Source organism: Micropterus salmoides, unplaced genomic scaffold, assembly GCF_014851395.1.
Source record: "Micropterus salmoides isolate LMB-PRFRI ecotype aquatic unplaced genomic scaffold, ASM1485139v1 Ms_hic_scaffold_18, whole genome shotgun sequence".
In the NCBI taxonomy this organism is placed as follows: domain Eukaryota; kingdom Metazoa; phylum Chordata; class Actinopteri; order Centrarchiformes; family Centrarchidae; genus Micropterus; species Micropterus salmoides.
The window spans coordinates 20,577,439-20,603,573 of NW_024040928.1; the positions used below are offsets into that span (position 1 = coordinate 20,577,439).

Consider the following 26,135-nt stretch of genomic DNA (forward strand, 5'->3'; position numbering starts at 1 on the left):
CAAGGGCCCATAGTTTCATAAATTACTAAAAATGTTGAGTTCTCATTGTAAACTGTACTATGTGCAGTTATGGGGCTTAGCAAACAGTCAATTGGCTTGCAAAAATACTGAACCATCTTTGATACTTTCCACTAAAAGCGATCTACTAAAGCAGAAAAATCTCCTAAAAGTTGTAATATTAAATATTAAACCAGATAAGATAACAGGAGAAAACACAGAGCTAACTGCAAAACAATCAAATAACCTTGAAAATATTTTTTAAATCCTCACCTCTGACAATGAGACCCGCAAAGTTAGACACCCCAGAGCCACGCTCTGATTGGGTGACGCAGCGGTACAGATCTTGATCCTGATTAGTGACTTCTTTGAGGTGGAAGGAGGCGGCGAACCGTCTGTGGTTGATGTTTTTGGTCTGAGCCACAGGAATATCTTCTCCGTTTCTCCTCTGAATCAGCGGGAATCACACAGACAGATCAGGTGCTGCAGAGGCTGGTGGAGGGTTAACTGCCTAGTTCAAGGTCACAAGGCAGAGCTGGACCACACACGCCCAGGCGCACAAACACATAGACACACTCACCCCTCCCCTCTGCCTCAATGACAGCAGATTTGAAGGTCATGACTACAATAGAGCCATAATGAAATCAGAGGCTGTTAAACTCTTACTTAATCATGTTAGCTGCTAGGATGTATGGCCTCGAGTCGCTCTGGGTGTGTGTGGATGACACTTTATTATTGGATGTACCAGTCTTGAGGGCGGCACATTGAATGTGATGCTTCATCTCTTTGCGTTGCAAAGATATATCTATATAAATATATTTGTATTTATATATTTGTTAGATACTGCACATTAATCATTATAAGAATTAATGTTAAATGTTTTATATATCCAAGGGGAAATGGCCGCCCTGAAAAGGTGAATAGTCAAAGGGTTGGTTTATCCATCTCATTTACCTATAGTGGTATCTAGTCAAGATTTTGGTTTTGTTTGCTCTGTTTTGAAATAACTATCTTTTTGATTTCTGGCCCCATCCATATAAAAAACATTTGTGTTGCTCACAGCATCGGGCATTTAAAAACCCTGTCAACTCTTTTCATGAGGACTATTTCTTAGGCCGAAAGCAGCTCCAATGAAAACTGTTCACAGTGTATTTTGTGGATTATTTAGTAACCGATTATCAAGTATTTCTGGAATGAGATGATGCTGTTAAATTTTGTAAATGTCATTATTCAGCACTGTGAGCAACACAAATTAAATTCCATTCACCTCCACTTTATTCGTGAATAGGCAGAAATCTCAGAAACTGCAATTTTAAAACCTTGGCAAATCAAACCAAATCTATCTTCAAGGCAAGATAGATACCACAAGGCGAATAAGAAAATACAGTGTGTTGTACTATTGATGAACAGCCCCTTTCAACCCTTTGTGTGTGTGTATGTATGTGAGTGAGTGTGTGTGTGTGTGTGTGTGTGTGTGTGTCTAGCTGTACCTGTAGCCAGAGTTTATTGTTCGATGTGTCTCGTCCTGTAGCAATACACTGAAATGTGGCGTTTTGACCGGCGTTCACCTCCACATCTCCAAGACGCAGGAAGTGAGGGGATTTATCTACAACAAACAAATGAAGAAAATTAGATTGTACAGCAAGGTTATATGTATTTGTATTTTAAAATGTTTTTGGTTTCATTTTATTTTCATTTGTCTGTTCACAGTGGAAATGAGGTTACGGAGCCAGAGGGAGTTATGGATACAAACAGGTCGGGTTATCACAAACACACTGCATAATTTTACAATATTTCCTAACCCTAAGGAGTATGCTCATTATTACTGCGATTAGATTTTACTGGAGCCAGATGAAATCACAGCACAGTGCTGCACGGCCACTGGGAGGTAACATAAATGTCACATCCAGTATATATAATTCGCATAGCTCCCAATTCTCAACAACCGTGCTAAGATATGAAATAAGCCTTTTAGACCCTGAAGATGCAGTTCAGCTATGACATTTTTATTCCAGGAAGGTGATTGCAATCATAGATAGCAGCTACTATGGTGAATGAAAACACACACACACACACACACACACACAGGCTAGCACACATGCATTCATGCAAACACGCGTGCACACACAAACCTGTGTGTCCAGAAATGCAGCTGTGAGAATGAATGCTTCCACTGTGGAGACTAAGTACTAATTCCTTTTCAAATACTTGCTCCTTCCTATAAGGAGTCCTCTTCCTCTGCCTTTAAAAGACTGGGGCTCTTCTTTTTATATTTTCTCAGATTCCAGGTCACTTTATTGACCATTGATTAATGTGCAGGAATCTCTTTCAGAGACATATCGCTAACTTCTGACAGAGACAGGGACAACAGGGATGCCAGGACCTCACAAAGAAGTTCAAGACTAATAAATGGAATCTATGACCAAGCAAAATTGTCCTGCTACTAGATACATGACAAAAAAGGAGTAATTGCTTCCTTTCCAACATAGGGACCCCCAGGAACCTGCCTATGGCTCAAGATTAACAGACCCTTCTGTTAACCGTAACAGTTTGTCGTCACAACTCCTTTTGGCCTCCAGAAGTAAGGAAACACTCAAGCGAAGGAGAGAAGAAGACCTGAGACGTAGCGAGAATTTAAAATGGATCGCAGTCCTCATCTCTTTCCTGTCAGTGTGAGACAAGAAAGCCACTGTTCAATGCTGTGTGTGTGTGTGTGTGTGTGTGTGTGTGTGTGTGTGTGGGTTAAAATGAGAGAGAGAAAGTGCTGAGTGGTCAGAATCTTCTCTCTCTATGATTGGCCTAATACTGTCTCATTTCCCGCTTCACTCTCTCCTATTCCCTCTTTCTCTCTGTTTCTCCTTCTCACAATCTCTCACTCCCTTTTTATTTCTCTCATTTTCCTCTACGACTTGCCTTTCTCCTCTCGCTGCATCCCTCCTCTCCTGTGTCACCTTCCCACTTATCTACCCATTCAACTGCAACAGAAACCATCCCAGGTACAGTCTAATTAGTGGCCAAAGCTATCAGCGTCTATTCAGCGAGCTAGGACTAATTGCTGGCATGCTAATGACTCACCGCACGGGTAGCTGAGCACCTGAATGTCGTCAATGGCGATGAAGCCGGCTTTGCTGTCCGAAACCTCTGCTTCAAATATGACCTGAGAAAAGAGAGAGAGAGAGATTTAGCTATTACTGTTTTCATAATTACCAATACTATATAGCATCTTTTTAATATCAAACTACTAATTTAAATAGAGAGTCTCATTGATCCAGATTTCGTTTTCAAGTGAGACCTGTGCACAAGATTAAAAATCTACACTATAAGCACACACAAACACACAATTTATATACACCAAACAGTCGTTCCACATGTAAGAAAACAATTACAAGTAGCAATTAAAATGCTGGAGTATAAAATATACAAAAGAAATGACAGAGCATTAAATACTTTTGGATTGCTTCTATTTTTTATTTGACTCTTGAATTTGTTTGCTGTTTAATTTGTTCTGCTAAGTGCACTTGCAGCGTGTAGTTTTAAAAATAATGCTTATTAAATTAGAATATCCGGTCATTGCTGATCCTCCATTAGCCTGTAAATGGAAATACAATAACAGCAAAACACTGGAAATGCCGTTCCTGGCAGAAAACAGTTTGGCACTGTTACCAAATCATCAACTTTTTCTTGTTGTTACCAAATCAGAAATTGTGACTGTGAACTGAGTTTTGGATTAATTCTGAGTGCACTGGAAGCTGCAAAGTAAGACTACTGCCATTTAAATTTGCTGTCAAAGTGATGGATCCAATCTAAGTTGTCACATGATAGATAGAAAGTCAGTGACAGCTCCAGTGATGTGCATTAAACTGGATAAATACAAAGCTGCCATCCTTACTGCTGCTGGATTTATACATTCTGGCAAACAAGCCAAGGAAGGATAAATGAGATACTTCCTGTTGGATCATAGTAATCTCCTTTGGTACACATAAAATGGTTGCCAGAGAAATGATAATAAGTAATGAAACCAAACGCGGTACAGTAGAGAATGAATATCTATTGTTCCCATCCCATCCATCTCTCTTTGATTTCATTCTTCTCTTGACTTCTTTTGCAACATTTACATCTGCTTCTTATCTTGATATGACTACATTGTAAACCTTCTATACCTATATACAGGGTACCCCCAGGATTCTCAAAGTTGTATTAAAGACTTTTTAAGACCTTTTTAATACCACCTAGGGTGAAATTTAATGCCAACTTCACTGCTGTGTAATGGAAATCTGTATGAATTTTAAGCCCGAGAAAATTATTATTGAGTATAGATTATTATTAAGTTAACTGAATTTAATAAAACATTGTATTATAATACTCACATTCATATTTAATAGATTTTTGTCTGTACTCTGATAACATAAAATGAATCAAGGACGTCACTTTGTGTTGGAAAGTTGTGGGGACAATACAATATACTTTGCTCACATGCACAATATTGGGTTCATGAGAACAAGACAAGAAGATATTTTAACACTATTTTGATTAAATATTCAATACTGAAATATATAACTGGGGGGACTGGGGGTCCTCCCCTAGAAAATTTTGAGAATTAAGCACTTAATTTCCTGCATTCTGGAGACATTTCCTGCACCAATTTATGGTAGAATTAATAGTGCAGTTGAGTTGTTACAATTAGTTACACCTTGGCTTGATAAGGTAATGTAATGTAATATAATATGCAAATGCCAATTGCTTCATTGATTAGTCATCCTGTTCTGGTGCATCTAAAGGTTGCTTGAAATATAGTATTGGCTTGATCTGGGTGACGTAGTTTAATGTGTGTTAGCATGTTGGACGTTTCCATTCATATAATGTTAGCCTACAACGATGGCGAAATGCAGACACACAGACACGGCCTCGTCTCATACACAACTGTCTATCCGTTGCTGTGATAATGTTAACTGACCAGGAACCCTCTGCATGTCTTCCAGTTCCGCTGTTCCATTACCGCTCGCCATAGTCTGACTGACTCGCACACTGATCCGCTTGTTGTGCAAACCTCCGCGCCACTGCCTTCTATGCCCAAACTTGTCCATATCTCTGGCCTTCTGAACTTCAGACACTTGCCCATTCTGAGTCGACCAGCTAACGTTAGCTTGTTAGTAGCACTTCAGAGACATTGTTTTCTTGCTAGCGGTGTAAGCATTCATCGGCCCAACACTTTGGTTCATATTAAAATAAAACAGCTACTGGATTGATTGCCATAATAGTGTATAGGCCTCCAGATATTTATTCATTCAGTACTTTGTGCTTTGCGCCAAATTTGCAAATGTTAGCATGCTAACTTGCTAAGCTAAGATGGTGAACATGCTGAACATTACATATACATAACCTACACAGCTATAACTAAACATCAGCATGTAATTGTGAACATGTTAGCATGCTGACATTAGCATTTAACTCAAAGCACCACTGTGTACAAGCAGAGGCTCACTGAGCTGCTAGCGTCGCTGCAGACTCTTGTTAACTTAAATTTCTGGTTGATAAACTGGTATGAACGCATGTGACTACCGACTATGAGTTTATTTATCTGTCTTTCAACACACAAAAATGGATTAATGAGTCGTTTTTAATCAAATAAGTGAGAAAAACGTGAGGAAAGTTGTTGTTTCTATTTCTCTGAATTTCAAGTAGGGTGCTAGTAATGCTGCCATTTACCACTATCTCAGTTCATCAACTCATTTATATCTTCTACCCTCCTTCTTCATTGTACATACATCAGCCCTCCAACTCCCTACACTCTTTATTTTTCCCACGATCATCCCTCTTTCTAACCCTAACTCCTCTCTTTCTGTCTCTCGCTTGCCGTATCTATTTTCTAACAGTGTTTACTCAGAGGGGAGCCCTGTAATGAGCAGAGAGGAGGTCGCTATCAAAAAGAGACACAGGGAGAAAGAGAGAGTGAGGGGGTGAGCAGTTGTTGTCATTCATCACCTGTAAGAGGAAATCTGCCGTGAACTGTTTACCCATAGCTTATCATCCCCTGCTTGTCACACTCTCCCCCTCACTGTCTCCCTCCCCTACCAATCTATCTTGTCTCTCTCTCCTATCATCTTTCACTCATAGCTCACTGCGGAGCACAGCACAAAGACATCAGTTGACTTTTAATACCTTCATCTCTGTCTGCCTGAAGACCGGCTTGCCTGGCTGTCTGCCTGCCTCATTGTTTTTTATTATAACCACGTTTGTTTTGGTAGCTATAACATGACCTAATGACTTCTTCTCTTTTGTGTGCACATGTACGTGTGCAAATGTATAAATTTCATCTTTCTGAGAAATCCACTTTTTGTATACATTTCAGTATAGTCCTTGAGGGCAAGTCCATGCCATAAGCAAATTGCAAGTCAGTTGCAAGTCTTTCAGGTCTCTGAAGATTGACTAATACAATGACACCGCATTTGAATCATTTGTTTTCTTGTACAAGAGTACAGTAAAAAGACTTTTTAATACAACAGAGACCAAGTCTGTTCAATAATATTCTTAATAATAAACTCTTCATAGTGTGTGGTTAAGGGCTGTTTTAGAAACAACTTTTCAAACATAAAAAACATGAACAATTTAGCTAAAAAAACAAGCTGCTGATTACTACATTATATTATGTTTGAATCATCACCTGAATTTTCTGTTTCACTTTATATAAAGACAATTCTACCATAAATTGGTGCAGTGAAACATGACTTCAATGCCAAAAGATTTGTCTTGAGATTTGAAAGCAACAAAATTCAAACATCAAGTTTAAATTACAATGATTTAAATATTAAAGTTAAATCATTGTTCAGTTTAAACTTGATGTTTGAATTTTGTTGCTTTCAAATCTCAAGACAAATCTTATGGCATTGAAGTCATGTTTCACAGCAGTCAAGTCTCAATTTTCTGACTTTGTCTCAAGTCTATTGCTCTGTTAATGATCATGTATTTCAGCAAGTAGTCTGTAAATGATTTCCACAGTGCCTAGGGTCACTGCAGCCTGGATGCATGTCATTGCTCTATTTGTTTCCTTGTAGAATTTAATTATCAGCCACAGGACCCTTTGAATTCTGTGATCCATGGATCCCGTGGTGGTCGTCTCTGAGGAAACCACTTCAATCAAGCAGGTGTCAAGCTCATCAGTGTGAGGCAGGATTACTGATAGCTTGGATTTACAAGTTCTCACATGGGCAAAGCAACTCTGAAAAGTTGAAGGCTGAGGACTGACATATCATCACTCAGAGAAGGGCTGGACGATAGCATACATCCCCTTATCAAACGATTGCATTCATCACTTTGATGTATGCATGTATGGGGTCTGAATCAAAATTGTTTTAATTGGCAGGCAAGGCGTGTTTATAGTTTGAACCATCTCAGTCATGTCAGCTGGGTTTACACACCTGCTTTCTCTAAGCACACTGTAATTTAAGGTCACCATCCTTTTTATATTTATGTGAGAAAGTTGTGCTTGTATGACCCAAAACTTAAAGTTAAGCTTAAGGTTGAAATGGCAAAAACAACAGTGAGATTTCTATTAGCAATGGAAAATTTAAAATAAAAAAGAAATAAAGACAAAACTATAATTAGAAGGTCTATCTAAATAGGGCTGCGTGGGTGTGTGTGTGTGTGTGTGTGTGTGTGTGTGTGTGTGTGTGTGTGTGTGTGCGCATCAATTCTTGTGTGACAGTGTGTGCATGACTACATGTGTCTGCTTAGTCTTCCCCTGGTGAAACCAGTCTCATTACAACTCAAGCTAAAGTGCTAACACAGAAACATGTTTGAACATGAAAAAATAGCTCCATAACCTCAAATCCAATAACCTGATTCATAGCTTGAAAAACCTACATAAGCCTCAGCAAACCTGGATGATTATGTTCAATTAAAACATGTTGACACACGAGTTTCATGCTGGTGATCTCCTCCCATAGTCACTGAGGGCCATTTGAGCTCCAGATGGGCCATTTGGTGGATGCTTTCACACTTGGCCTTACAGTAATAATATAGGGTCCCCAGGCTATGTGTTAACATGAAGTGTGTGTCTGTGTGTGTGAGTGTGCCTGCTAGGACATTTGGAAACAAGCTATCCCACAACATGCACACATCTGTCACCACTAGCCAACAAACACCCACAGATGATGCTGATTGACTATCATGAATTTAAGAACAAAGAAGAAACATACAAGCACGTGTATTCAGTAGAATCCACTTCCACTGTCCTGCAATAATTTCAACCTCTTAGAATCTTATAATGTTCAGATTTTGAGAGTGTGTACAACAAGACACAACAACAATGACAACAATATCAATGTCCTGCACGGTGACCACTACGCCTACAAACACAACGCATACACACACGCGCAGCTCTTTTTTTTCAGTCTCTTTGTAGCCTTATCGTCACCTCCTGAGCCTCAGTCAACACAAATAAATCAGATGCTTGCCTCACAGCATGTGTGTGTGTGTTTGTATTTGTGTGTGTTTGTGTATGCACATGAACACAAGTGGAAATAAAGAAACATGTACATGATTAAGGAATCACAGCCATCATTAGTCATTTAAGGAGTTACCTGATATTCATTAGGCCAAAATGTGGAGACGGCGAGTTCGGCTCTCAGCCACTCTTTCCCTGAAAGACAAGATTACAGTCAACACAAGCGAATAAAATCACAAAAGTGTCAGAAAGAGTTGTGAAATGAGAGTCTGAGTGGTGCTCTGAGCCTGTCTTTACCAGTGTAGGACGTCACGTTCCATATAGGGTTGGCCAAGGGACCCTTGTTAACCTAGAAATGACAGAGCACAATGTAAAACAAATTAGTCCCAAATAGTTCCCACAAAAAAGAACCTCCTTTGAATTTCTTGATGCACTCAAAGATCTCCTTTTCATTACAATGAGATGCATTTAATTACAAATAATAATAATAATAATAATAATGACGATAATAATGGCACGGATTATAACACGTTTAAGTCTAAATCATGCTTGTCTCATGGTCAGAGGTCAGGGTCAGCTACACAACCACCTTTAGGCTGGTGGGAACTCTGTTTTGCAGGGAGGATTTTTGCAGTAATGTGGGTTTGACTTTGTGTCATAAGATTGAAGGGCAGTCTTCCTACTCATAATGCTCCCTTGCTGCTCAGAACCAGGGATCTATCTTCTGTTAACGTGTTTTCTAACCACTTCAACAAATCGTACAAAAACTTAGGGTGAGGAGAGAGGGGATGAGAAGTCAGGACTGTTGTGGTAACAACTAAAGTGGAGGGAAGACTGGATCGTTGCATCACAAAATGCAGCTGTGCTATATATTCCCTTCCCTGAGTGGATCCCCCACACTTTGTACTTTGACAGATGTCCAATAAAATAAATAATATAATCTTACACAACAACCTAAAAATAAAGACTTAGAGTTTAAAAGTCAATATTTTTTGTGAAAACAATTGTTAATACTTAATTAGGCAAACTCAAACAAACTATTGGTTAAGACAAGGCAGTCAGTAGCCTCTATCGTATGCTAGTTGCATTACTTGTGGCTGTGTTTCACAATATCCAGAGCACATTACCCATAAATCCTGTTTTGTTTTGTTTTAAACCGAAGGGGCTCTGTTCACCATCTGCTATTGTGACAAACCGAAAGCTTTAACACAGCACTTGAAGTCATCTAGAGTTGCTTTTTGGAGGAAAATAATATATAAAAATAAATAAATTCAATGCAGCTTGTGTCTCATGAAATCAAACCTCACCTCACACACTGTAAACTGCTATGTAGAGGCCAGATGGTCTTGTTTGTTTACAGAATTCATGTTAATGTTAATGTTAATTAATGTCTCAAAATTAAGAAGTTAGGGACAGATTGTTTACTGGGCAGGTAATACCATGTAAATGGAACCAGCACAATCAGTCGCAGTCATTAAAGACAAACTATTACATTCTGTTTTCTTATGTTTATTCAATAATTACCTTCACCAGGACGTTGAGGGTGCCGGGGCTGGAGCCGTCAGGGCTGGTGAGGAGATAGTTGAAGTCGATGCAGTGAGTGTCGTTCTCCTTCATGACCGGCAGCTGAAACCTGGCCTTCTCCCCAACATCATACTGAGAGACGTCTACGTACATGTAGGAACCTGGACACAGATGTGGAGACAGTCATATAAAAAAAGCAACATTGCATATAATTCGAGGTGCATTGGGTTCACAGTGTTTATGAATCTGACCTGAATAAAGACCAATGAATCAGCTCGTTTTTGTTTGCAGCTGTTTGTGCTTACATCACATAACTGCTGAAATACAATGCTTGAACAGACTAGCAATGGCACCCGTAGGTAGCTAGTGTCGACTCCGTGATTATTGTGACTGGACTTGGCAAAGAGCAGGTTGTGTGCCCAATGCCCATTGCCTGTGTGCGTGTACCTACAAGAGTAAACCAACTCTCTCTGCTGCTGTGTGGCTTAAAAATAATCCACATTGCAGACATGAACAGCTAAAACAGACTGCTGCAACAGTTGTGTGAATTCCCTCTATTTTTTTTCGTGATAGAACTTCACTGCCTTGCACGTTTTTTAAGACTTGCCAGGTCTGTAAATTTCAGTTATCATAGTTTATCTAAATTAAAACCTTTTGTTTATACTCTGCAATATATTGTATACTGCACAGTGTGGTTTTGATGTCTTAATTAGATACTATTTAGTTTTTTTTTCTTTATCACAAATTGGTTTTGATGTTTTCTGCACAATCTCGTAGTGCTTGTCAATTTAAATTTCACTGCACATCCCGTGGTTTGCATAAAACTCTTTGAATCTTAAATCTAAATCACCCCTTACCCAGTTTATCTCTGATAGTTAGTACTACATATCCATGTCTGTGTGTTGCCTCCAAATGTACGCCAAGGCACATTACAGTAAGCCAACAAGGGAACCAGGACTTTCTCCTGTGAGAACATTGTGAGTCCAATAAAACTCCAACCTGTGAATGTTGTCTTCTTTGTTTGGTCTTCCTTCTTTGACACTTTAAAGCAGTTTCTTGTCATGGGAAAAAAGCCAAAAGAGCCTTTATTCTTTCCCTTTATGTTTGCATGTCTTTACTCCTGTTTCTCTCTCCTCTCATTCTCTCTTTTGGGCTTACAGTACAGGAATCAGTCATCAGTCCCCCCAACACATAAAACAAACCCCTGTTACTGCAACTGTGTCATTTGTTTCTCCTTTATGATTGTGGGGCTTTTTCTCAGCAAGCCAACAACAAATAAACACAGGAAATGGAAAAGAGAAGAGCAATTTCTTTCTTTTACATTCCTCATTTTATGTTCTTATGAAATCACATAATCACTTATTTTGTTTTCATTATGTTCCTCCTTTCTCTGCTGATTTCAAACATAAATCCATTAGTTTTGTTATTCTAATATGATGGGACTCTGTCACTACTGAAGACAAAGAGTACTTTAGGTACTTTGTTATGCCTACTGTCACTGCTGAGTACTATACCTTGTACCTTTACAGTACTAGTTGACTGCAGGAAATGGAGCTTGAAATAATACATAATCTGGGTGTGCTGACAGGACAGTCAGTCAGCCCATCCAGATGTTTCAGTAATCAGCTCAGACCTCAACCAGATGTTGTCCCAGTGAAATATGATGAAATGGGATCCTTTCCTGCCTCATGTCTAATCTCACAATCTTACATTAGCACAACAGAGAGAAAGCAGCCATGATAGCATTTAATTCAATTTGTAGAACTGAATAGAATAGAATTAAATAAAACTAGAGCTGAAACAATGCATCGATTAATTGGTAGGTCAATCTCTAGACACGTCTCTTTAATATTGAGTGGAAGTTGGGTACAGTGCCGAAGGAGTGGCAGACTGGGGTGGTGGTTCCCCTGTTCAAAAAGGGGGACCAGAGAGTGTGTGCCAATTACAGGGGTATCACACTTCTCAACCTCCCCGGTAAAGTCTACTCCAAGGTGCTGGAACGGAGGGTTCGGCCGACAGTCGAACTTCAGATCGAAGAGGAACAATGAGGTTTTCGTCCTGGTCGTGGAACAACGGACCAGCTCTTTACTCTGACAAGGATCTTGGAGTGGGCCTGGGAGTATGCCCATCCAGTCTACGTGTGCTTTGTAGATTGGGAGAAGGCGTATGACCGGGTCCCACGTGAGATACTGTGGGAGGTGCTGCGGTAGTATGTGTTGAGGGGGGCCCTCGGGAGTAAGTCGGACTCTTTCCAGGTGAGGGTTGGCCTTCGCCAGGGCTGCGCTTTGTCACCAATCCTGTTTGTGATATTCATGGACAGGATATCGAGGCGTAGTCGTAGTGAGGAGGGTTTGCGGTTCGGTGGTCTTGGGATCTCGTCACTGCTTTTTGCGGATGATGTGGTCCTGATGGCATCATCAGTCCGCGACCTCCAGCTCTCACTGGATCGGTTCACAGCGGAGAGTGAAGCGGTTGGGATGAGGATTAGCACCTCTAAATCTGTGGCCATGGTTCTCAGCAGGAAACCGGTGGAGTGCCAACTCCAGGTAGGGAATGAGTCCTTACCCCAAGCGAAGGAGTTCAAGTACCTCGGGGGTCGCTTTACCGCACCGTTGTGACGAAAAGAGAGCTGAGCCGTAAGGCAAAGCTCTCGATCTACTGGTCAGTTTTCATTCCTACCCTCACCTATGGTCATGAAGTCTGGGTCATGACCGAAAGAACGAGATCGCGAGTACAAGCGGCCGAAATGGGTTTCCTCAGGCGGGTGGCTGGTGTCGTTCTTAGAGATAGGGTTAGAAGTTTGGCCATCTGCGAGGAGCTCAGAGTACAGCCGCTGCTCCTTTGCATCGAAAGGAGCCAGTTGAGGTGGTTTGGGCATCTGGTAAGGATGCCTCCTGGATGCCTCCCTAGGGGGGTGTTCCAGACACGTCCAGCTGGGAGGAGGCCTCGGGGGAAGTCCCAGGACTAGGTGGAGACACTGGCCTGGGAACGCCTCGGGATCCCCCATTCAGAGCTGGTTAATGTGGCTCGGGAAAGAGAAGTTTGGGGTCCCCTGCTGGAGCTGCTGCCCCCGCGACCCGACCCTGGATAAGCGGATTAAGATGGATGGATCTCTGACAATCAATTAATCATCATTTCTCAAGCAAAAACGCTAAACATAGGCTGGTTTTAGCCTCTCAAAGGTGATGATTTGCCGCTTTTCTCAATTTTATATTGCTGCAATTTTAATGTCTTGGGGTTTGGACTGTTGTTCACATTAAAAAAGTGATATGAAGACATCACTCCGGACTGTGATGGGTATTTGTTAAGTATATGACATTTTATAGGCTAAGCGATTAGTCGAGTCACTGAAAAAATAATTGATAGATTCATCAATAATGAAATCAATTACATTGTTACTTGAAGCTCTTAATAGAAGAGAAGAGGGCAAAACCGAACATTATAGAGTAGAACAGAACAGAAAAGAGCTGAACACAACAGAACAGAATAGAACAAAACAGAATACAGTACAATAGAACAGAACAGAACAAAGTTGAACAGAACTTCATAAAATAAAAAAGAACATAATATAACACAACACAATATCTTTGCTCAAGTCAAGAAAACACGGCACTCCATCCTAACTGGTTAATTGTATTTGCATATTATACCATACACAATATGTTTTATACAATGAGCTGTAGGACAATAGTGATTATCACTTATTGTTTAGCAAATCTACTGTGAGAAAACACTTCTCTCTGCAGAATACAGCAGAATATAACAGGCTTTCAGCTACTGAGCGTTGCATGAACACACACACGCACATCAGCTTTTCAAAGCCAAACACTGTATCCTAGTTATTGGATTGGCCTTTCCTCTGTCTTGATCTCTATTCTCCTCTCTTTCTCTTTGATTACCACCCCACCATCCGCCTCTACACACACACACATACATGTATTTCAACCATAACAGTATTAGCATAATCCTACTTCCTGTTTGTGAATGTCACCAACAAGACAAAAAATGAGAACGTCCAAACTGGACTACAGCCAATCTGACCAGAAACAAGACTAGGCTAGAACTGTTCTCTATCGCCAAATCTGTAATCTAAATCTCTCCAAAATGAACACACGATGGATGTCACTCCTATTCCTTCAGTTTTGGCACTGACACTAAGATGGTGACATGAGAAAAGTGCCTTTAAGATGGCTGCCAAGATGGTGTGCCAGCTAAAAATACTCCTATCAGTCAGAGACCCAGATATGTCACAACACACACAACATGGCAAAAATATAACCTTTAGCACTTCAGTTAATCACAACGCTGCCTGCTGAAAAATCATGACAACGAATGGATTAGGCATAGGTAAAAATAACTGAATGGTATTCGGTAAATAGGGTTCTCAGCAATGTCCAACATGTTATAGGGTTATCCAATGCATGGTTCCTGAAATAATATTGAATAATATTTTAGAAATCATTCAAATGCTTTAATATCAGCCAAGGCAGACAAACAAAAACAACACTTAATATGAGACAAAAATAGCATTGGAAAATATGAGTAATAAAACACTGACAGTACATGAAACTGATACAACGCCCATGCTAAGAAAGCAGACCCTGTGATGCCAAGAACATCTGACACCTTAAGTCTGCCAGTTTCTAAAATGGCTGATGTCTTTGAACTGCCAAAGTCTAAAATGGCTGCTAATAGAATGACGACAAAATATAATGATGAGGCTAAAAATACCCTCGTGACAGCCTTAAGACCTAGATATGTCACACAACAACAACAGCAGCTGCGTGGTAGACAGAGGACAGTATTCTTCAGCAAAACAGTAACAGCCTGCTGTTGGGATAACAGCTAATGGGAGATTTACTTTCAGCATTTTATGGTACCAACCATATTACCTGACAACCTCTTGGATTTAACATTCCGCAGTAAAATACTAATAAAAAACATGCAGCTCTTCACTAATACTAGTCAAAAATGGAACAAATTTTATTTGTTTTTAAAGCACTGCAGGGACCTAAACAGCTCGCATCGCAGGTTGTATTCCATGCCCAGGCTAACCAATCGTTATCAGTTGATCAGCTTTTTTTCAATATTTGTTGTGTGTGTGGCATCTTCAAATGTCTTGTTTCGTCTGACAGTCCAGAAGATGGTCAATTTATGAGAAAAAAACCCCGTAAATCTTCACCTTTGAGAAGCTGTAATCAGGGAATTTCTTGGCTTTTTTTGTTTGAAAAATTATTTATTGAATGCTTAAACAATTAACTATATTTCTATATATTTCTGAGGTTTCTGTGAATCAACCACCTCATTGTTTAACTGATTCTTTAAAGCTCTTGTGCTCTATGAATAACTATCTTAACAGTCAAAATGCACAACAACTAAATATATGATTTACACTTTCATTTGACCAGAAATTACATTGGATGACAATGTCTAAAATACAGTGCAATCAAATGCAACAAATGCTACTTTTGTGAAGCTTAATGTTGAATCTGCATCAGAGAGGTTTGATTTAATGGTAATTTTAAGGCTGTATAGTTTGTGTCCATCATTATTCACTCATTATTAAAACATGTTGTGCACAAGGGACCAGCTCTACTGCAGTTTACATGCCTTTTTTTCTCCTGCCTTATTAGACAGTAGTACACAGTGGAAAAGCAAGTGCAAAGAGAAAGACACAGAGTGAATGGCATGCCAAATAGATTTGGAGTGGTTGTGGCTGACAACATTATGAGTCAAGAGTATGTGCTTTAGTCCACTGAGCCACAGAGCCCCAGCCCATGAATGTTCAACTGGCACAACAAACGTTGCCAGCGTTGCATCTACACCCTGCCATGCTGGCTAGTGCCAACATCAACCCCCAGAGAGATTACATAGAATAGTTTTATCTCTGTTACGAAAACTGCCAAACCATCCCTCCACACTCAATACTGCCTTAAGCATAAATGGTGATTAGCAACTGTGACAAATCAATGCGGGTTATAAGAACAAAAGTATAATTGTTGGCTGAGCTATCAAATGACTAAAATGATTCCACGTTAAGCCCTAAAATTACTTCCTTTCTTCTGCCAATACCTTTGACAATATATAACCCTCTGAACTACTAATCAACAAAATAGACTCACTCCCAATGTTCCTCTTAACAAAGGGGATGGGTATATCTTTGCTTTTAGGGGTCAAAAGCCAAAAGGTTTAGTGCCTATGTTCTAAATCATGGCACACCCTCAGGAAGACTGGAGACAATTCTAATAATAGATATTACCAGTGTGTCCCTGGACAGGGCATTTAAGCTACCAACTCAACCCTTCACCCATCCCCTATTACTTCTTCCAAATACAAAACCTAGCCAAGTGCTGTATCTGTAATCCCCTCCAGCAACCTCATTTTCCACCCACAGCACCACTGTCCCACACCCTGCTGGCATTATTAACACATCAAATGTCAGTTCATGCTCCCGTACCTTTAGGCAACACTCTAAACCCCCCTTTTAGCAATCAACGTCTCCAAACCATTAACCTGGCATGCCGTCCCCATGCCCTGGCTCATTCCACTAGCTTCTACAGGCGTTAATGCTTTGCTAATACCAAGCGTTACCTCTGTGCTCTTGGGCAAGATGTTTAACCTCTTCAAACTGCCAACTCTACCCTCTCTGCATAGTGACACCACTTGGTATTAATAACACTAAATGCTAGACTTTGGATCAGTACAAATGGGCAAGGCATCCTACTCTCTTGTCATGGCTTAAATATATGCAAGACCACATGTACCAGACAGCAGGCATAACACACACACATTTTGGGAGGAAATGTGTGTGTGTTTGTGTGAAACACGTCAAGTGCTGGTGTTGAACTGAACCTTTCTCTAAATGTCAGCGAGGCTGGGTTGTCATGATGATAAGCATGAGAGATAAATAACGGCATTACATTGTCATGGCAACAAAGTCATAATCTTCCACAACAGAGGAGAGGAGAGGAGGGGGGATAAGGGGAGAGGAGATAAGGGAATAGGAAAGGTAAGGAAAATGTAGGAGAGGAAAGGACAGGAGAAGAGACGAAAGGAGATGGACAGGACAGGGAAGGAGAGGAGACAAGAGGAAAGAAAAGATGATGAGAGGAATGAAAAGGAAAGGAGACCAAAAGGAAGGAAAGAAGAGGAGACTAGATGAAAGGAAAGGATGTGAGCGGAGAAGAGGAGATGAGAGATAATAAGATCTCAAGCAAGTTTGTGGCTACATTTGAACATGGTTTCTTCACTGTGGTTAACGCCATAGTTCATACAACAGTCAACATTCTCACTCTGTGGTTTTAATTTTGTAAAGCCAGTTACCAGCTCAACATTGCATAGCTGGATATTGTTACAACATTTTGCTTTTAACATTGTAAAGTAGGCAACCTTCCCTGTTCCCTGCCGTTGATTAATGACCTCATATTCTGTTAATTAGACCCTCAGCCCTGAGGCAGAAAGATTTAATTTCCCCTTCATCATCATCATGGAGAAAAAAAACAACTGATTAAATAGGAGAGGAGAGGAGTGGAGAAGAGAGGAGTTGAGAGAGGAGAGGATTTCTTAGAAAAGAAGAGAGAGGGAAGAGGTGTGGATGGGATACAGAAGAGAATGATGTGTCAGTGGTGGAAGAAGCACTCCGATCTTCAAAAAAAAGTAATAAGTAAAAGTACTGATCCAACAATGTAAAAATACTACATTACAAGTGAAGGTCCAGCATTCAAACTCCTACTTAAGAAAAAGTACACAAGTATATTCGAAAATCAAAGTCCTTGTTCTGCAGAAAAACTGCCCCTGATACCAATATATATTACATGCTTAGATTGTTAATACGGATGCATCAATTTATAATAAACATTTTACCGCTGCAGCTGGTTGAGGTGCCGCAAGTTTTGACTACTTTACATACAGCTCTGTATTTTAGTCCAGCGGCTTCAAACTAAAGGGTCAGACCCTCTTGAGAGGGTCACAAAACAGATCTGGAGGGTCTATATGAACTTAAACTAAAACATGTATTTAAATTAAAGCATCTCAGAGGTATAAAGGTAAAAAGTCTATGTGGTGGAACTGCTAACAACTCGTTGAACACTTGATACATCACAAGCAGCCCCATCTAGACAATGCTTGTTTATAAGGGGTCACAAGCCAAAAGGGTTGGGAACCAGTGGTTTAATCTTTAATCTTTATATAACCTATGTTGTTTTCTGAAAAAGTACAATTAACCATAACTGTTAAATGAATGCATAACAAAGGAAGTCAAGTCTCACCTTGTGGCAGGTCTGGTGAGACGTAGGGCACTTCCTGTGTGTTGATGTGCGTCCAGTCAAAGTCATCATAGGGATCCTGCTGGTAATCACATTGAGAGAAGCCCTCATCAAACGTACAGCTCCCTGCAAAGAGAAACACAATAAGATTTAGTTCACGAACAATCAATGATTATTGACTGAAGTATCTCCATGTAATTAGTTTGAATGCAACATGAATTCCTCTCTGGTCTTATCCAGTAAAACTTTTGATTCTTTCCTGTATGTTGTATTTCTGTGCGAGGCTGTGTCTCAGCTCATTAACAAAACCACCAGGAGTCTGAGCTCCAACAGTCATCACTCAAGGCCAGTCAGAATCACCTCTGACTCAATCATCAGGGCCTTCGGCTGATCATCTGAGCCCATCACCACAGCCTCGGGACAACCATGTGTGAGCTGGCCGCCTGGGGCCCCGATTACACAGAAAGTCGCCCTAATAGAGAGAGACGCCACTTGTCCCTGACGGCAAGCTGAGATAATCAACTCGCAATGATATGTGGCTTGTACTGGCAATATCTCTGCACGCTGGCTACTGCTAGCTATCTGATTCATTGACCTACGAGAGATGCACGGCTTGTGTTAATAAAATGGCTAGGAGAGACATGGCTAAGAAAAGCCACTATGCCATCTGATTCAAGTTACTGATAGTTAGTGGGCACAGTGACGTATACCTTGTGCCTTTCTTGACATTGGGGAAAAAAGGAGTGGTTGATATGGATAAAATCTTGCATATATATAGTTTTATTATAATAATATGATTTAGTATACTGTACACAAATACACATAGGTAAAATATACAGAGGAAGGGTAATAAGCACTGGGTGAACATGCTATTTTATTAATCTGATGTCAATAAAACAATATAATGTTGGGATTACTACTGGTGCTTTAGGAACACTGAAAAAAATTAATTATGTTCCCCCGTTGAGCAATAGCACTGAAATAAGCTCAGAAAGTGTTATCATACACCAAACAACCAAATAATCTTGAATTGTGTATCACAATCATGATGTTATTTATTGCCCAGCTCTAGTATAAAGCCCAGGTCAACTTTAGCACAGAAACAAACAAATAGTAACCTGCATAGTTGAAAGGCCATTATTTAATGACTGGACTTGTTGGCCACATTAAATTTGCCAAATCTGGCTAAACCAAAACACAAACCACTAAGAACATTTAAATCTATTTCTCTTTTTGTGTGAAATGTGCAAATTCAGAGGTTATTAAACTTTCCTGTAACCCCTTTTGTTTTCTAGAGAGTGGAAGTCATGAAACCAGCGGCAAACCTCAACACCAAGACATACAGATGCCGTGTTTATACAATATCCACAACCACTTAGAAACCACTAAGTAAGAAAGTATACATGAGCAAGCCACCATGAAGTACTACAGCAACCAGCGCTGCCAGCAACATAAATCTCCTAGCATTCAGCTAGCACTACAGCTTTGTTACCTGTGTCCTAGAGCGAGCTGCTGTGATGGAGAGCAGAACGACAGGCCCTCAGATACCCCACTGATCTGAGCTCCCGCTACAGAGGGATACCAGGAGGTGACAGCCGCCGCCGGAGGAGAAACAAGTTAACATCAAACCAAGCGACTGTCTTCGGCTGCCGGCTGTATGGCTGGTTGTGACTCACAGCCCCAGAGATGCACTGGATCAAATTCCTCTCGGCGTCATTCTTTAAACTAGCCTCTCTACGTGCAACTCAATTCAATCCCATTCAATTCAATTAAGTCTTTGTCACAACAAGTTACCTCCAGTCATAATGTGAAAAATGCCGGGACATGTAGAGGGCACCAAGTACAGCACGACAACACGCATTTTTTCTACTCCAAAGTATTCTATTATAAACTCAACTTTATACAGAATCTAATTCTACTGATGTCTAACAAATGCTGCTATGTGTGTGTGTGTGTGTGTGTGTGTGTGTGTGTGTAAATCTCCATGACTTCCTGTCTCCCACAGTGTGTGTGTCACTTTACATCTTGCTGTCAGGTAGCTCTCTCTGCATGGGTTAAAAGAGCAGAGTGTGTAACTCTGGGGTGTATGTTTGTGTGTTGACTGAAATATACTGCATCTACAAACTACTACAAAACAATAGGAACTACTATACGGTTTAAAACTCCATGCAAAATACAACATATAACATATAGTATGTTAATGGGTGCAGTACCAAAAAACAGTTTGTATATGTGTTTTATGATGGAAAATAATTTCATTTGTTAGCGATATTTTCCACTTTCTTAGTACAGAAACAACATGAGAGTAAAACTGGGCAACCCAGTCGTTTCATTATGCCTTTGTTATGCATTACATATTTGTTTGGATTAGTTTGTATAACCTCTCAGTAATTCCTTTGGCTTTAATGACTGTGATTAAGATATGCAACATTTTTGGTTTCTTCAGAAAGCTTCTAAATAAGGACAGCGTGTAGGATAATATCAGGGGTAGGGGAAGGGGCGTTATAATGGAAACACAAATTTTCAACAAATATTTTAACTCTAACTGAAGATACCTAAAACCACATCAACACCACACTGCTCTTTGCAGAACTGCTTACATGTCTGAAAGGGCCTTTTAATATTCTACTCAAATCTACATACATGATACTCATGATGGGTTGTGGAAGTGAGCACAGGCACAGAAGCACTATAGGGTTCTTTGTAAGAGCAGAGTCTTTGCTTCAAATTAAATTGTGTGTCTTTGTTCCGAAATGACTCCCAAAAGGCTCAATCATTCAGACATTCTGTAAAGATCATGTTCAAGTTTAATTAACACGGTGGGAGTGTTTAAAATGCTAGCTATGGTTGTTTAATTAATGTGGCCTTTGATTTGTTTGCAATCTATGATGAGACAAGACAAGCAGCAGCCATATATCAGTATCCAATATTAAGTTTGATTGCTAATGTGCATGATAACACTATATATTAGACTTGTTCAAAAGCACAGCAGTTTACCGCGAAGCTGGTCCTGAATGGGTGGCCGGTATTTAAAGTGTCAAAGTGTCAGATGGATGTTGAAGACAGACAGCCGCAAGAGGAAAGGTAAATGTCACAGCAACAGTTCAAAATGAATGTCAAGTCTTAGTAATATGTATATATTTTACAACATTGATTCAGTGTAAAAACAGATATGACACATGATTTATTCCTTGCTCACTGACTGGAGTTTTGTGCTCAGCGCTGCTGCTGGTGGCTTGGAACTACAATGTGACAATACTGATGTTATTTGTGCATATAAGTTTAGTGTAAAGCCTGTAAAGAAAGTCTGTGTTTTCTTGATGTTAAATTGCTAGGCCGCTGTTGACATGAAGCACTTAGCCTTGGTTCACCCACTGCAGCATTTGTTTGGCCTTGTTTAACCTTACTGAAGCTATACAATACATACAGAAACTCTATTTAGTTTGAAAGCTTTCTGTTGGAATTTCTGCTTCTGAAAGCAGTGTACAGCAAAACTGGATTTAAACGCCCCGTGTTTATAATATGTGCTGTGGGCTTTTAACTGTGTATACACGCAAACACTGAGTTCCACTCAGCTCTGATATAGTGCTGTGGTAGACGAGGTATTTTGCCTCGACTTAACAGTAAAGAAAAACATGTCCTTGCTTTAAATTCCTCTTTAATGACAATTTCAAGCTGGAATGAGGGACTTCTACATATAAATGAATGTCCACTACATTCAAGCCCTTGCCAAACAAGTTCACACACCAGGTAAATGTCTCTGTATTTGCAGTAAACCGGAGTGTTAAAATCTGCCCTGGCGCACCAGTAGTGATGCTTTTTACGTCAACCAGCAATGATGTTGAAGGGGGGAGCAACCCAAAAAAAAAAGGTAAATTGGAGAGAATGTTTATTGAGAATTGTTTATTTATGTTTATTGACTTTATATGCCCTGCGATGGACTGGCGAACTGTCCAGGGTGTACCCCGCCTTTCGCCCAATGTCAGCTGGGATTGGCTCCAGCCCTCCCGCGACCCTGTACGCAGGATAAGTGGTTGACGATGGATGGATGGATGGACTTTATATGGTCAAGTCATGCCAATAAAGCCACTTGAATTGAACTTTGAACGGAGATGATGCAACTCTTTCCCAACATTGCTCTGGAGTAACAGTAGCGTCAGAGTAGGCTACAGCTACTAGGAGAATGGCAGCCTTAGGTGAAAAAATCTAAGCAGAAGAAAAGAAAAGTTTCTGATGCTCCAGATAAAAGAGAAACTCAGCGTTCAAAGGAAGGGTTACAGTCAAAACAAGAAAGCGATCAACGGCGAGGATAAACGTGGATAACCGTTGGTGTAGCTTTTTCTCATTGGAGGGCAATGAAAGAAGAGAAGCGACTGAGGGCAGACACGTTGCATTACTGCTCTTGGAGAGGTTGGTATTTGTAAAATATTTAAACAATAGATTTTTGTTTTGGAACTGTGGATATTTCTAAACACAAGCCAGGCTGGAGCCCACCTGTAGGCACACATCATGAGCGTGCATCAACAGAGTTTGTGTAGTTACCCTCATTGCCAGGAGGGGAGACAAAAGTTACGCACTGCAGGTTTAAAAGAACATTTCTCAATTATAAAGCATTCCTCTCTTCCCAACTATGCACCTCTGGATAGACATTCTCACCGCTTTCAGCTGCTAACATACTAAATGTGTGTCTGCTGAAAAAGGCGTCTGCAGAAACAAAATATGTGTGAAACTGTCACATACACACACACACACACACACATACAAATCTCATGCTAGCTCGCCCACGTTCTCTGTTAACACTTCCCCCTTTCCTCAGTGTCCTGCCAACTAAAACCAACACACACACACAGCATCAGCAGACACATGCATCTGACAGATAATCATCGTTGCCAATAAACATTAAAGCAGACCTTGAACTATTACTTTACCTCTACTGGAAACAAAAGACCAAATGTTGCATGAAGTTCACATCTGTCTATCTAACTATCTAGCAAGTATCTATCCATGTTTCTTTAAACATGGATAGATACTCGATAGATTGGACTGGATAGATTGGACATGGATTTAAACAATACTAATTAAATTCTAACAATCACTGACATCTATTTTGCATTTGATAAGCTCTGTTACTGGTACATACTGCAATTAAATCAGCAACAACTGATTTGTTGGCCTCCATTCATTTGAAACCACGTTTAAGGCTACCCGATGAATGGAAGTGTAATATTGTCACTGACCAATTAGCTGTGTTTTGATCTCCACCAACCCTTCAGGGAAATGTATCTGCTAAAAGCTTCTCTGTATTCACCAGCAAGTCACAAACTGTGTCCGTCTGGTGTTTTGGTGCTGGGCAGGTAACGTACTATAGGACTTTTAGAGCTTTTTGTCAGAAAAAATCTGCCTGCTGTGGCTGTGAGCAGCCTTAGTGAACCAAAATACTCAAAACAAAGCAGTAAAAACCAAACTATTTTGATCCATTGCTGTTATAAAAATGTCGATCATAACATGTTTCAGAAATAGAGTGTGTATTTGTACTGTGTCTGTATGTATGAGTTAACTGTAAAATATTCTAAATATTATTGTAAATTGTTATTATTGTTATATTGTAAAAATAAATGCTTACAACAATTTCCCAAATATATGCATGAGTGTGTGTCCAGATGGGTCATTATTGCCCCCTCCCTTCCATTCACAAGGACACAGGAAGAGAGAGGGAGACCAACTGCATGCTAATCACTTCCTAATCAGCTTCTGTGATTGGCTGCCCCGCTAATGAAATAATGGTGACTAATTTGCATAATACAATAATTAGAAGGACTTGATAAAGGCTCAAGGGCAGAGAGAGGAGCCACACACACACGCACCCACATCGTGACACCGGAAAGCCGCAGTCTTTTCTAAAAGATTGCTGAATGGCATCAGACACAACATCTGCCACCGTCACTCAGAATCATTTTGTGGTGATTTCCATTGACCTTCACCTCCAGGAGGTGAGTCAAACAAACGTGCCTTAACAGAAACTGTTCAGAAACATGGATACAGACAGCCCTCAGGTGGTCGCCAGCAAAAAAAGAGGACCATGTTCTTTTTTTCAGATATTGGCCTAGATAAAGATTATTAGTTGGCAGCATGGCAAGAATGTGTAACAATAGCCAGTTTGATTAGCTTTCCTTTTCCCCAATGTGATCTAACCGATCTGCAGAACAGGCAGTATTAAATCAGATGTAACAGCTAAATCAAATGAAGGTCTGAGGAGCTTTTTACTTTCTCTAGACAATTCCTGAAAATCTATCATGACAAAGAAAGTCCATTATAACTAAGAGATGGCTGATTATCAAATCTAAGAACGCCAAGTCAATACTTGTGCCCTCGTGCAAAACATTCCTCCTTATTTGTTTCAGACAAATTTCTCTCGTGTGTATGCAAATATCTAGGGTCTTCAAAGCAATTGAATATCGAGCACTTACAGGTTGTTGCTTTTGTTTCTCTTTCCTCCAAGGAGAAAGCTCAAACAGGGCTTTCCATTCTGTAAACTGAATGCTCATAATTCATGTTTTATCTTTGAGATGATGAGTTAATCTTAGAAACAGCTAAAGAAATCAGTCCTGTGAGTTGTGAAATGATATAATGATAGTTCTGCTGAAAGTCGGACACCAACTGTGCCAAATCAACGTTTAAGCTACCACTGTCTTAAGCTCAGGGCTGGTTCATTGTTAAAATACTAAAAGCTTGGGGAAGGCAATTTATTTCAGGAAATTTAGTTTTATTTGTTGAAACTGTCTTTAGATTCTGAGAGCAATCAATAAATAAATGGACAAAAAAGAAAGAAATCCAGTATCTGTGGCTGTCGCAGGACTGTAATTTCATTTGGTCCGAATGAAATGATTGGCTGGCCCACCTGTGTGCACGCTCTGCACTGCAATCACTGCACATGATAATGTGTTTTGGGGGAGTGGCTTTGGAGGGTGGCTGGAAGTTGGATACTTTTAAAATCTAGCTTTCTCTTACTAATTCTCAAACGTTACCTACCCACCCTTTAAACAGGCAGTCAGAGGAGATTTTTTTACATTTTCTCAGATTTCAGAGTCAGTTCTTTGTTTCACATAAAGACATTAGACATTGTTGGAGCTACATTGCACCAAATTTCAAAAACAGACAACATGTCACCTTGTAAAATTACAAGTGTAAGGAGGTAGGGGGTGGAGTTGATACAAACCTTCATCATGGTTAACATTGTTTTTATTATTCTGAAAAGAAACACACATCACATGTTTTCTTTGAAAAATAATGTTTTATGGGCAGTTTAACTCAAACAATGCATGCTGGGAAATATGCTAATGATCCTTTTTTCTTTTAGAAACCTCATTTACAGTCAGAATAGCTCATGTTTATAAATTCTCAGGTGGCAATGATAAGTTAAATTAAGTTAAACGTTAAGTTAATGAGAAAAGATTTGGTGATTCTGTCAAATTCCTGTATGATGCCTATTTAATGTGTAATATATATTTGAGTCAGGTGACTGTTACTATACTACAAGTTGGCTGAGACTATCATCACGTCTTGGTCTTGATCACAAGCTGAGGCCAAACAGCATAACTCTGCTCAGGAATCTGAAGGACTCGGGAGCATAAACACTATATCTAACTCTCCCAGACAAACAACACACATTCTTTCTCTAATGTACGTACAGTACACTCCATTTCTCTCACTCTTTCTGTTGTGTCTAGTATTTATCAGCAGAGCTGTGTTTCAGTCTGCAGGCAGAGATGTTATCACCAGAGAGCAGACAAGACAGGATAAGAGAATTAGGGTGAAAACAGGAGGGAAGAGAACAAATGAATGGAGAGGGAGAAAGGCAGAAAAAGAAATACATTTTTGCGGGATATCTCTAAACCTGTTGATTTACT

At 40.0% G+C, this 26,135-nt stretch overlaps 1 protein-coding gene across 16 annotated transcripts in view; it reads right to left on the reverse strand.

Annotated features, from left to right (window-relative positions):
- ptprk (protein tyrosine phosphatase receptor type K) overlaps positions 1–26,135 on the reverse strand; it is a 119,029-nt gene that overhangs the window by 55,716 nt on the left and 37,178 nt on the right. For all 16 annotated transcript variants that reach the window (XM_038726087.1, XM_038726096.1, XM_038726088.1 and 13 more), the window contains 7 exons: positions 18,232–18,354; positions 9,965–10,125; positions 8,738–8,789; positions 8,577–8,635; positions 3,073–3,154; positions 1,488–1,603; positions 271–445 (listed from right to left, as the gene is read on the reverse strand). In XM_038726087.1, the coding sequence (XP_038582015.1) occupies positions 271–445; positions 1,488–1,603; positions 3,073–3,154; positions 8,577–8,635; positions 8,738–8,789; positions 9,965–10,125; positions 18,232–18,354 (768 nt within the window). The remainder of the gene's footprint in view (positions 1–270; positions 446–1,487; positions 1,604–3,072; positions 3,155–8,576; positions 8,636–8,737; positions 8,790–9,964; positions 10,126–18,231; positions 18,355–26,135) is intronic.